Source organism: Thalassophryne amazonica, chromosome 16, assembly GCF_902500255.1.
Source record: "Thalassophryne amazonica chromosome 16, fThaAma1.1, whole genome shotgun sequence".
Taxonomy (NCBI): Eukaryota; Metazoa; Chordata; class Actinopteri; order Batrachoidiformes; family Batrachoididae; genus Thalassophryne; species Thalassophryne amazonica.
In genome coordinates this window covers 40,431,750-40,445,316 of record NC_047118.1, presented here as the reverse complement: position 1 = coordinate 40,445,316, position 13,567 = coordinate 40,431,750, and the positions used below count along the sequence as shown (strand labels likewise).

General features: G+C 47.0%; 1 protein-coding gene across 1 annotated transcript in view; it reads left to right on the top strand.

Moving 5' to 3' along the window:
• engase (endo-beta-N-acetylglucosaminidase) overlaps positions 1-13,239 on the top strand; it is a 30,257-nt gene extending 17,018 nt beyond the window's left edge. The window contains exons 12-14 of the mRNA XM_034189683.1: positions 320-419; positions 1,765-1,876; positions 12,268-13,239. Coding sequence (XP_034045574.1) covers positions 320-419; positions 1,765-1,876; positions 12,268-12,675 — 620 coding nt within the window. The 3' untranslated portion in view covers positions 12,676-13,239. The remainder of the gene's footprint in view (positions 1-319; positions 420-1,764; positions 1,877-12,267) is intronic.
• Positions 13,240-13,567: the final 328 nt, after the last annotated feature.

Here is a 13,567-nt window from a genome sequence, read left to right as displayed (position 1 = left end):
GATTTGTTTGTCATGAAAAAGTTCAAGTATTGTAACAGTACATATTTTTGCTGTATAGTTTTAATAATTTATTATTATACTACTTGTCCTGCAGTAGACTGGCATCCTGTCCAGGGTCTAACCTGACTCATGCCCTGAAACTGTTGGGATAGGCTCCAGCACACTCATTACCCTTGATTGGAGTAAGTGGGTGTAGAAAATGAATAAATTAATGAACTACTTCTTGTCATTATTAAACAAGGATGTAATATCATTACAAACAGTTAAGAGTGATTTTTTCCCTCCTCCAAATATTTACCATAGATGTCATTGTCTGCAGTTACTAGTGTGCTTCCTGTGCCGCTGGATGAAGACCACCAGCTGGTGAGCCAGGTTTCAAAGATATGTGGTGGATTAAATCCAGGTGGATGGAGTGTCAGGTAAAATCCATAACGCTTGTTTTAGGACTGAATCACCAAGCTGATTTTTTTTTTTTTTTTAGCACAAAAGGGAACTAGGAGAATGAATACATTTGCCAGGAACCAAAGTATCCTTCATTTCATTCATCTATTTTCTGACGCTTATCCAGGTCTGGATCGCGGAGCAGCAAAGTATCCTGTCTTGCAATAATTCATTATTGCAGTCATTTTTTAAAATAATCATCTGCACCAGAAATTAGTTGTTTCTTTTCCAGGCCAGTCTTTTCATGAAGTTTCATGTGCATCAGTTGATGACTTTTACTTAATAATCACACTAATATTTCAACAGACTTGGGTGAAAACACAAGTTCTTTGGTGGTGGAAAATAGGTAGTTATTAAAACATGTTACATAGACTGTAGCAGTTTAGGAAACATGTTACAGATAGTCATAGTTATAGCATACTCATAGTCCAAACTGTTCGCTTCACCTCCATGAAGAACTTGCTAACAGATGGTCCGGTCGTTAGCTGGTAAGCTTTCAAACTGTGTTTTTTCAGATGCTGTTTAGATATTTATGGACCGGGAGCACATAACTAGTACTCATTGTGCGCGCGTGTGCTTCAAATCATTGATCTGCAGACAGCACACAGAGGAAAACGCTTTTCCTACAATCTGTCATTGCTTTCCTCCTGTGAAGTGCTTCCCTTGTGTTTTCTGCTCTGCCTCAGTTATTTTTAGAATGCATAAGCCCACTGAGTACCAGTTATGTCCATGCCTGTTTATGGAGTATGTTTATGTCCGACTTGGATTTTCTAATAGTATTTTTTGCTTCCTGATTAGTAAAAAAAAAAAAAACGCATTGCGGACCGATTGTCATGGTAACCGGTCCGGATATGAGAAAATATCCGAGTGGTAATCAGTCAATCAGAACGCGAGTAGTGTCGCAGCCATTTAATAGTTGTAATTATTGTATCTCTGGACATATATTAAAGAGTAGGTGACACCAAAAAATGTGCACAAATAATCACTAAAAATTATGTTGATATTTTCAAAAATCCTGAACATTAAAAGTTGATAAGTGCGCAGGTGAAGGATAAACAGCTGTCTGAAGCCTGCGCTCTATTTCAGCCCTCAGCCGCAGCCATATTGTTGCTATGTAAGAGCAGGACCTACTGATTCAAGCCCAAATCAATTGCAAACACAATGGAGGTCGAGCTGCTTTCTGACAGTTTTTTTTTCATGGACATTGTCAAGCTGGTAGTATAGAGAATACTTTTTTTTTTTTTTTTTTTAGAAATGGCATGTGAAATCATTGATGGACTCTGACAGCGATTTGATGCTGCCCATTCTTCTTGCTTTGACCAGGTGTTCACTGTTGGAGTTGCACGGTTGTGCTCTTCGTGAAGTCTGTGTCAATATCCAGCGGGATGGAGAGCCCAAAGATACGCCCTTCAGCTGCAGGCTGGGAGAAATCATGGTGAGTCAATGTTTTCAAGGTGAAAATTCTGGTCTTTGAATAATCACAGCGGTGTTGGTCGCAGTATATACAATTGTCAATAATAATAATAACAATAAACTTTATCTGGATAGCTCTGTCGCTGAGTATGCATTTCAAAGTACTTTTGCAATAAAAAATAGCACATTCACAAATCTAAATTATTGTACTCAAAACTCAGATTAAAAACAAAACGAAAAATACATCCAGTAATTGACATAATATCAATGACTCTCAGTTTACAGCACCCAGTCCCAGAAATGTAATCAGACAGAAACAACCTCATGTGAATACCGGACCCAGCTGATTAGCATTAATATATTATTTATATGATACGAGTTATATGTCTGTGAGAAGAGATGTCCTAAGTCTTGATTCTGTTGTGAAAGTGTAGGAACACGGACCCACAACAGGGGGCGCAAATGAACAGACAATGGAGGAGTCAAATAACACTGTTTTTACTGTTGTGAAAACAGGCACAACAACACAGCCGATTACAATATTGAGACTGAGTCCAATTACAACAGTGTCGTGTGGGCAGGCTCGACGATAGGAGACGTCTGTCCAAGTCGAACCGGAACCAACCCGATTTCCTCTGCCACCGAACCCCGGGAATACTGGAGCCGCCAAGTCCCGAATTCCCAGGGGGCCACTGCCTCCGCTCGTCGGATCCGGTACTGCTGGCAAGGAACAAAAACAGTCAGGTGTGGATGCGGCTGCACCCAGCAACACGGAGGGTGGAGAGTCCACCTCCACCTCTCGTTAACAACAATACAGGAGTGTAGGAAGGTGAGTACTTATCCAACTGTTGTCCCGTAGTCTGCTGTCCTACTAATACTCAACAAGAAATACAACAATGGTTATTTATATGTTCGGGCAGAGATTGTTACCTCTTTGGTTAGGCGATATCTCGGCAAATGAGGTGGAGATGCCGTCCTGCTGATATACCTCCCTGTTGATTAGAATCAGCTGTCTCCAGTGATGGGTGACAGCTGTCATCCTGGCTGCTCCTGTAAGGCGGCAGCGCCCTCCGGTGCCTGGAGCCCGCACTCCAGGCAGGGCGCCCTCTAATGGTGGTGGGCCAGCAGTACCTCCTCTTCAGCGGCCCACACAACAGGACCCCCCCCTCAACGGGCGCCTCCTGGCGCACAACCGGGTTTGTCTGGGTGACGACGGTAGAAGTCGGCCAGGAGGGCCGGGTCCAGGATGAGGCCCTTCTTCACCCAGGAGCGTTCTTCGGGGCCGTACCCTTCCCAGTCCACCAGATACTGAAAACCCCGGCCCATCCGTCGGACGTCGAGGAGCCGGCGTACGGTCCAAGCCGGCTCTCCGTCGATGATACGGGCAGGAGGTGGTGTCGGACCCGGAGTGCAGAGGGGTGAGGTGTGATGGGGTTTGATCCTGGAGACGTGGAACACTGGATGAATCCGCAGTGAGGCCGGAAGCTGGAGCCTCACTGCGGCGGGATTGATGATCTTGAGAATCTTGTACGGCCCAATGTATCGTTCCTGTAGTTTTGGGGAGTCCACTTGTAGGGGAATGTCCTTGGTGGACAACCACACTTCCTGCCCGGGACGATACGTGGGAGCCGGGGCCCGCCGCCGGTCTGCATGGTTCTTCGCCCTCGTCCGGGCCCTTAACAAAGCAGAACCGGCGGCACGCCACACCCGACGGCATTTCCGTAGGTGGGCCTGGACCGAGGGCACACCGACCTCTCCCTCAACCACCGGAAACAACGGAGGCTGATACCCCAAGCACACCTCAAAAGGGGAGAGGCCGGTGGCTGATGACACTTGACTGTTGTGGGCGTACTCGATCCAGGCCAGGTGGGTACTCCAGGCCGTCGGGTGCGCGGCTGTCACACAGCGTAGGGTCTGCTCCATTTCTTGGTTGGCCTGTTCTGCTTGTCCGTTGGTCTGGGGGTGATACCCGGATGAGAGACTGACCATGGCCCCCAGTTCCCGGCAAAAGCTCCTCCAAATGTGTGAGGAGAACTGGGGACCACGATCGGAGACAATGTCTGATGGTATCCCATGCAGACGGACGACGTGGTGGACTAGGAGGTCTGCTGTCTCCTGGGCCGTTGGTAGCTTCGGGAGGGCCACGAAGTGGGCCGCCTTGGAGAATCGGTCCACTATCGTGAGGATGACGGTGTTTCCCTGGGACGGCGGGAGACCCGTGACAAAATCCAGGCCGATGTGGGACCAGGGGCGATGAGGGACGGGCAGTGGCTGTAGCAAACCCGAGGTCTTGCGGTGATCGGCCTTGCCCCTGGCGCAGGTGGTACAGGCCTGGATGTAACCCCGGACGTCGGCCTCTAGGGACGCCCACCAGAAGCGCTGCCGGACGACTGCCACGGTTCTTCGCACCCCAGGATGACAGGAGAGCTTAGAACCGTGACAGAAGTCCAGGACTGCAGCCCTAGCCTCTGGTGGGACGTAGAGTTTATTCTTCGGTCCGGTTCCGGGGTCCGGGTCTCGTGTCAGGGCCTCCCGGACGGTCTTCTCCACGTCCCAGGTGAGGGCGGCCACGATAGCGGACTCCGGGATGATGGGATCCGGGGGATCCGACGACTCCATTTTGACCTCATCTTCATGTACCCGGGACAAAGCATCTGATCTTTGATTTTTGGTCCCGGGACGGTAGGTGATCCGGAAGTCAAAACGGCCGAAGAACAGTGACCAGCGGGCTTGCCTGGGATTCAGCCGCTTGGCGGTCCTGATATACTCCAGGTTCCGGTGGTCAGTGAAAACCGTGAATGGCACGGACGTTCCCTCCAACAGATGTCTCCACTCCTCAAGAGCCTCTTTCACCGCAAGGAGCTCTCGATTGCCGACGTCATAGTTCCGTTCGGCTGGGGTCAACCTGCGGGAAAAATAGGCACACGGGTGAAGGACCTTATCGGTCTTCCTGCTCTGGGACAGCACGGCTCCTGTCCCTGAGTCCGAGGCGTCCACTTCAACCACTAACTGGCGACTAGGATCGGGCTGCACCAGAACAGGTGCAGACGAGAAGCGCCGTTTCAACTCCTTGAACGCGGCTTCGCAACGATCCGACCAGGTGAAGGGGACTTTTGGTGAGGTCAGGGCTGTCAGGGGGCTAACTACTTGACTGTAGCCCTTAATGAACCTCCTGTAGAAATTAGCAAAGCCTAGGAACTGTTGCAACTTCCTACGGCTTGTGGGTTGGGGCCAGTCTCTCACCGCCGCAACCTTGGCCGGATCAGGAGCGACGGAGTTGGAGGAGATAATGAACCCCAAGAAGGACAAAGACGTGCGGTGGAACTCACACTTCTCGCCCTTCACAAACAGCCGGTTCTCCAACAACCGCTGCAGGACCTGACGTACATGCTGGACATGGGTCTCAGGGTCCGGAGAAAAGATGAGTATATCGTCTAGATATACGAAGACGAACCGGTGCAGGAAATCCCGCAAGACATAATTAACCAACGCTTGGAATGTTGCGGGAGCGTTTGTGAGACCGAACGGCATGACCAGGTACTCAAAGTGACCTAAGGGGGTGTTAAATGCCGTCTTCCACTCGTCTCCCTTCCGGATCCGAACCAGGTGGTACGCATTTCTAAGATCGAGCTTGGTGAAAATTTGGGCTCCATGCAGGGGTGTGAACACTGAATCCAACAGGGGCAACGGGTATCGGTTGCGAACCGTGATCTCGTTCAGCCCCCTATAATCAATGCATGGACGAAGTCCGCCGTCTATTTTACCCACAAAAAAGAAACCTGCGCCCATCGGGGAGGTGGAATTCCGGATCAACCCGGCAGCTACCGAGTCCCGGATGTAGGTCTCCATTGATTCGCGCTCAGGCCGTGAGAGGTTGTACAGCCTACTGGACGGGATCTCACTGCCCGGAACCAAATCAATGGCACAATCATACGGACGGTGGGGGGGAAGAGTGAGAGCCAGATCCTTGCTGAACACGTCGACAAGGTCGTGGTACTCCACCGGCACCGTCCCCAGATTGGGCGGGACTCTGACCTCCTCCTTAGCACGGGAGCCGGGACGAACCGAGGAACCTAGACACACCCGATGGCAGGTCTCGCTCCACTGAACCACTACCCCGGACGGCCAATCAATCCGGGGATTGTGCTTCAACATCCAGGGAAATCCTAAAACCACACGGGAGGTGGCCTGAGTCACAAAAAACTCGATCACCTCCCGGTGATTTCCTGACACCACCGGAGTTACAGGTGGTGTCTTATGCGTGATTGGAGGGAGTAGGGAGCCATCTAGTGCCCGAACCTGTACAGGCGAGGTAAGCGCCACCAGAGGGAGCCCTATCTCCCTGGCCCATCTGCTGTCCAACAGATTCCCCTCAGAGCCCGTGTCCACCAGTGCTGGGGCCTTCAGGGTTGAGTCCTCATAAAGGATCGTAACTGGGAGTCGTGTGGCAATGTGGGTGTGTCCCACGTGAATGTCTCGGCCCACCCCTAGCCCAGTCTCTAGGGGCGGGCGTTGGAGTTTAACCGCTCGGGGCAGTCTCTCATATGGTGCTCTATTGCACCACAAGCAAAACAAGCTCCGTGGGCCCATCTCCTCTGTGCATCTGGTGCCCTAAATGTTGCCCTACTCGTGTCCATAGCTTCGTCAGCAGGGGGAGCTGTGACCCCACGGAGCGCAGGGGCCGTGGAGCGTGGGGAAGGCGGAGCGCGGTCGGAACCGGAAGGGAGAGGGACGGCGCGTGCCCGGCCACGCCCTTCGTCTCATTCCCACCGACGTTCTTCTAACCGGTTGTCTAACCGTATGACAAGATCGATGAGCCCTTCTAAATCCCGCGGTTCGTCCTTAGCCACCAGGTGCTCCTTAAGAACCAAAGACAGTCCGTTTACAAAGGCGGCGCGGAGGGCAGTGCTATTCCAGCCGGACCTCGCAGCCGCAATGCGGAAGTCGACTGCATAGGCAGCTGCGCTCCGACGCCCCTGTCTCATTGACAGTAGCACGGTTGAAGCGGTTTCTCCTCTATTAGGGTGATCGAACACGGTTCTGAGCTCCCTCACAAACCCATCATATGTCAGAAGGAGCTGTGAATTCTGCTCCCAGAGCGCTGTAGCCCAAGCGCGTGCCTCACCGCGAAGCAGGTTTATTACATAAGCTACTTTGCTAGCATCAGTCGAGTACATGACGGGACGCTGTGCGAAGACGAGCAAGCACTGCATAAGAAAATCTGCGCACGTCTCCACACAGCCTCCGTACGGTTCTGGAGGGCTTATGTAAGCTTCAGGGGAAGGTGGGGGGGGTCGTTGAACGACCAGTGGAACATCGCTGTTACGCACAGGGTCGACGGGAGGGAGAGCCGCAGCGGCGCCCGGGGGGCGCGCTTCCACTTGTGCGGCGAGAGCCTCCACCCTGCGGTTCAGGAGGACGTTCTGCTCGGTCATTAAATCCATCCGAGTCGTGAAAGCGGTGAGGATCCGCTGCAACTCACCGATTACCCCTCCCGAGGACGCCTGCGCGTCCTGTTCTTCCATTGCCCGTTCAACAGCCGGTTGACGCCCCTCGGGATCCATGACGCTGGCCGAGATATCCTGTTGTGAAAGTGTAGGAACACGGACCCACAACAGGGGGCACAAATGAACGGACAATGGAGGAGTCAAATAACACTGTTTTTACTGTTGTGAAAACAGGCACAACAACACAGCCGATTACAATATTGAGACTGAGTCCAATTACAACAGTGTCGTGTGGGCAGGCTCGACGATAGGAGACGTCTGTCCAAGTCGAACCGGAACCAACCCGATTTCCTCTGCCACCGAACCCCGGGAATACTGGAGCCGCCAAGTCCCGAATTCCCAGGTGGCCACTGCCTCCGCTCGTCGGATCCGGTACTGCTGGCAAGGAACAAAAACAGTCAGGTGTGGATGCGGCTGCACCCAGCAACACGGAGGGTGGAGAGTCCACCTCCACCTCTCGTTAACAACAATACAGGAGTGTAGGAAGGTGAGTACTTATCCAACTGTTGTCCCGTAGTCTGCTGTCCTACTAATACTCAACAAGAAATACAACAATGGTTATTTATATGTTCGGGCAGAGATTATCTCTGTGGTTAGGCGATATCTCGGCAAATGAGGTGGAGATGCCGTCCTGCTGATATACCTCCCTGTTGATTAGAATCAGCTGTCTCCAGTGATGGGTGACAGCTGTCATCCTGGCTGCTCCTGTAAGGCGGCAGCGCCCTCCGGTGCCTGGAGCCCGCACTCCAGGCAGGGCGCCCTCTAATGGTGGTGGGCCAGCAGTACCTCCTCTTCAGCGGCCCACACAACAGATTCAGCTTATCTCAGCAAGCAGACTGTTCCGCATTATATGAGAAAGCCCTTTTGCTCACTGACTTTTTCTTTACCTTTGGAACACATGGCAAACCTACATTCTGAGAGCACAGAGCATGGGCCGGTACGTAAGGTCTTACAAGGTCTATCAGGTAGAAGGGTGAGCGCACAATTTAAAATGTTATAAGTTAACAACAATCTGTAAAAAATGTACCTTCTCATGAACAAGAAGCCCATGAAATGAAGCTAAGGGTTTCTCTTTCTCTTTCTAGTTAGAACTCTTGCAGTAGCATTCTGAATGAGGCAATCCAGAAATAAAGACATTAAAATAACATATTCTAGATGAAATAAAGATATGGTCACATTAGTAAAACACAGATGCTCAAAATGAGAGCAACAGCTGATTTATTTTATTTTATTTTTTGTCAATATTGTTGTAAGGTCAGGATGATCACTGCCGTCTTATTGTGATTTTAAATATTCTCTTTAAACAAGATCTGTGTAGTGTAGTGTTACTTGCATGCAAGCATTGTGGTATAATTTTTACCAAAGACAAGCGATGCACAAACAACAAATATATTATGATGATGTGCAAATACCAGAGATGATTATGTTGTGTACTGCTGATAACATTTAACAGATGTTTAGAAGGATAAGCATATACTACTTAATAGTGTTTAGAAGAACACATCTGATATATTCAGTGGTGGGCACAGATAACCAAAAAATTTACTTTGATAACAGATAATCAGATAACTGAAAAGTTATCTTTGATAAAGATAAACCGATAAACCACACAAAAATGTATCGGAAGTTACAGATAACCGATAAATTCCAGTGTTGTCTCTGGTACATTTGCAACTACTAACAAGCTGAATTTGAGTTTTAACACCACGATCGCTTTTAAAAGCGACAAGACTCAGTGAGTCAGCATTTTTATGTTTGAGCATGCTGCCCCCTGCTGGAAGCTACACGGCTACAGCACTGAAACACCCTGAGAGCAGTCACAAAACCAGCTCTCTACCAAGCACAATGCTCCGGTCAGGCGGTGGTCTTGAAAAATAAAGGCATCCTGACTTATGGTTTTGTGTGAATACTGATAGAATAACGCCATTAATGTCAATTCTGTCATTTGTACAAAGTTAAAATATAACATATATCTTTTAATGTTGAATAATGCACTAATTCTGAGGTTTTGTAACACACACAGACAGATCGCAAAGGATTCTGGGTAAAAGGTGCCTATGCTAAACACTGATTGGTTCAATCATTCATTATGTAAACCAACACGTTAATGTGACGTGTGTCGTGTGTTGGTGTTTACAGATAATTGAGATAAATGTGCTTTTGTAAAATATTCCATTTTTTATTTGTAAAAATAGGCATTTTTACGGAGCCCTGGAAGTGTCATCGCAAAATGTTTTACATGTGGAGAGAATGTGCGCACGTTTTATGATGTTGTAAAACGTGCACTCAATACTGTTGACACATAAATGTTGGCTTTACATTGTACGATAGAATTTTTTGGACCGAGTTTCAGGTTAATCGCGCGTCCTGCATCGTGTAGTGTACATGGAGTAACAAGCTGCGTTTAACATCTGACGACCACCTCCTGATCGCCGATCGTATGGTCGAATGAAAATCAAACCTGTTTATTATTCTGGTCGGCCGTCATGAGGGTATCCTGCTGCTGCAGAGCTACAAGTGTCCAGCCGTTCGCACTGTGCCTGTGCAAACACTGCAGAGCTGTCTTGTTGTTGTTGTTGTTGTTGTTTTTAAACTTAATTTGTAAAAAAAAAAAAAGAGATACTGCCATGAACACCACTGGCCAGTAGATGGCAGTAGAAGTTTGCAGAGGGTAGAACTATATACATGTGTTAGGAAACGTTTAACAGGTGGGTCTCAACTGTTTTTAAATTTTAAAAAAATGTTTGCTGTTGTTCAGCTGGGTTTACTGCGTTATCGGTCTAAAAGTTATTGGAGGACAATTCATTGGAAGATAATTAGTCCGATAATGGTTTTTAAAGTTATCTAAAAAGATAATCCGATAACGAAAACATTATCTTCGATAATTATCTGTATCAGATTATCGGAAGTGTCCCCACCACTGGATATATTCAGATGTTATATGCAAAAACATATGTTGTGTGGAAAAAATGTATGCTATTTTTTGAAAATGCTATGAGACAAGAAATTGAAATTAAGGGTGAAAATTAAGTTAAGAACTTAAATTTTTAGAAAGGAAAATTGAATTAAATCAAACATACCAGTGGAAAATTATAATTTGGGGTTTTATTATTATTATTTAAAAAACTGGATTGAAGAAAGTTCTCACAGAGGGTCGAAGCAGGAAGGAAAAATAAAACAAGGCTTGCATGTGCACAGCCCTGAATGGTGAATTTCCATGACTCAGAATTGAACTTGCAAGACCTGGGTACATTCCAGAAAACCAATCCTGGATACCTCCCAAAAAAATGACATTGATTTTAGAGTAAGTGTTATGTGTCGGGCGCAGCTCGGAGAACCGACCAGCGTTTGAAGGACCCAGTATGAAATAAGCAGAGCACGGTACAAAGGCTAACTGAATTTAATACATAACAGTGATACAAAAATAACAAAGTGCGGTCTGGCGTGGTGCGCTCCCAGCAGCGCTAACGGTCCGGAGCCAGAAGCTGTTCGGACCCAAGGACCCCGCCGACACCCCCCAGGTGGCCGCAACAAACCGAGTCTGTGAAAGAAGGAACCATTATGTGAGTCCACACTCTACACACAGAGAGAACACTTAAAGGTGTACAAACAGCAAACACTTCCTGGCTTGATTACTAATCAGCTTCCCAACCTGCAGGCATGGAACATCCAGTTCACAAAACTCCACTGCAGTGGAAGCCGATACATGACTAACATACAGCTCAATATAATAAAGGTGTGAGGGACACCACATTTACTGACTGTATAAATGTTAGTCACAAAATCTAACGTACCTCAGGAAGTGTGCTGACGAGTGTGAGACCTCACCCCCTCCTCTTTCACAGACCGTGCATCAAACCCTGGACGTTCTCTGCATCCACTGATGATGAGATGGCTCCCGAGACGACGATCTCACCCGTCTGGTCACAAGGTCGAGTCTCTGGCAAATACACACTGTGCACTCCAGTCTTAAATGCCACCATGTTCCAATCCATGCAGATGCACCACAGCTGTGAGTCCTGATGAGCCTCAGGTGATCAGGGTGAGGTCCTGATAAACTCAGCAACACAGCCACTCAGTTCCAAATGCAAGCCACCTGGAAGGAAAAACAAAAGACAGAAACAAAAAGGCAGCCAGGCCCCCCAGCCATACAACAGTAAGACTTGCTATATTTATAAAAGTTTGTTTTTGATTACTGTGAATTTACTTCCTTTGCCGGCAAATAAAGGCTGTTACTTTGGGACTTGGATCTTTTTCTGAATTTTCTGGACATTTTCTTTTTGAACAGTTGAGCACAGCTAAAACACTTTGACTCGTCTGGTGATCAAGGACTTTCTCTGAAGTCTCCTATACACTTTGAGCATGAACGTGAAGATGAAAGTTCAGTTCTCATTTCTTCTACTACAAGTTAAACATCTTAGTGCTGTAATATGGCAAACAACATAATCAGGAACCCAGCAAACATAACGCTGACATTTTGCCACCTTGCCAGATGTTTAAATAAACATGAATTTTATTCTGTAAGGCCAAAATAGAATATGTCTAATTAAATGTAAGTTAAAGGTAACATCAGAAGAACCATTAATTCATCATAGTCTACCATCTGATTACAGTCTGAGTTGGTTGGACAAACCCTAAAGTGGGATTAAATAGTTAAATATTCTGATGTGAAAAATCATTTCCTTTGAATTTATTTGGGAACATATTTTAATTTCAGTAAAACTGGGGAGGGTCTCCTTCTTTTGCCTCTAAACTTTGAAGTCACCAACACCCTCCCGTCTAGAAAAGTGTGAATTAGCTTTCAATGGGCCAAGAGGAGACTGCACAGATACTGTTGCACTGTTACTGAACATCACCTTTATGATCTATTTAAATATAAGACATCTTGTTCTTGCTTTTCTTTAAGATCTTGGATGCAGCCAGTCTTCAGATGCCCACTGAGCAGGTTCAGGGTTTGTGCATTTATGACATTGTGTGGCTACGTGGTGTTGGTCCGTCATCAGAATCTACCTCCCCCCTTCTACATCTCAATGCCACCCTACACTGGGACTACCCTGCTGAGCTTGTGCGGCACTACAGAGTGTACTGGCGACGACTGAGAGGACATGATCCCCGAGTCCCAGCAGGTCAGCTGGGCTTAGTGGCCCGGGCATACGGAAATCTGTTTAGGGTGACAGAACTCGTGGTCCCAGAGCCCCCCTGCCTGATAGAGCTTGTGGTTGAGCCGGTGACCAAGAAGGGCTTCCCAGTCCCTGAAAGCTACTGGGGAAGAAGACGTCTCAGCTACACAGAGGACCAGATGGTGAACATGTGAATAGCATCAGGCTGCTTCTCCTGAGCTTCATATTAAATGATGCTACAATACAATAACTTACCTCTGACTCGAAACACAAGGTGATGGTACGTGTAAGCATATCAAGACAGTAAAGGCTATAGCAAGGTGACATTTGACCACAGTGACCTTGACCTTCACTCAATTGAGTGACCTCTGGCTGACCTTGCCAGGGCAATTCTGTAATCCACCTGTGTGCACCATGTTTGGGCCAAATTGGGTTGAAAATCAAATTTCTTGACCTTAACCTTTGCCCAAACAAAACTTTTAATGCCAATTTTGGAGCCAACTTTCAATGACATAGAAAGATACAACACAAACAAATGTTTCTCTAATTATAGTAGCATTTCAGTATTTTTTTTTAGTTGCCTTTCTCTTTGGATTAATTTTTTTCTTGGCTTAAATGGCAAGAGAAAAAATTGAAGTGCTTCTGAATGACCAGTTATTTGCACCTTGATTTGTTTCAGGAACAAATCTTGAATCTTGACCAAAAAAAAAAAGTCCCTGATATGAAAAAGATCTTTTGCTTTAAAATGACACATGTTGTTACTTTGTATACTGTATTCAAGGTTATCATGCTTGTTCTGACATTTGTAAAAGTTGATTTGAATTGCATGGACTTAATATAATTATGCAATATAATTTATTTACAAATCAGATCAGATTATACCTTTTTATAGTACAGCGGATAGGCAAAATGATTGTGCATTTTGTGATGAAAGCGTGAGATTTGGCACACACATTCAAAATTAAATGAATACTACGTAATTTCAGATGTGGAGGTATCCTGGAGCTGATCTCTCATGACCTACAGGGGTCTATATTAAAAAATGTTCCAATCATATTGAAAGGTATATCATATGATTTGTCTGAT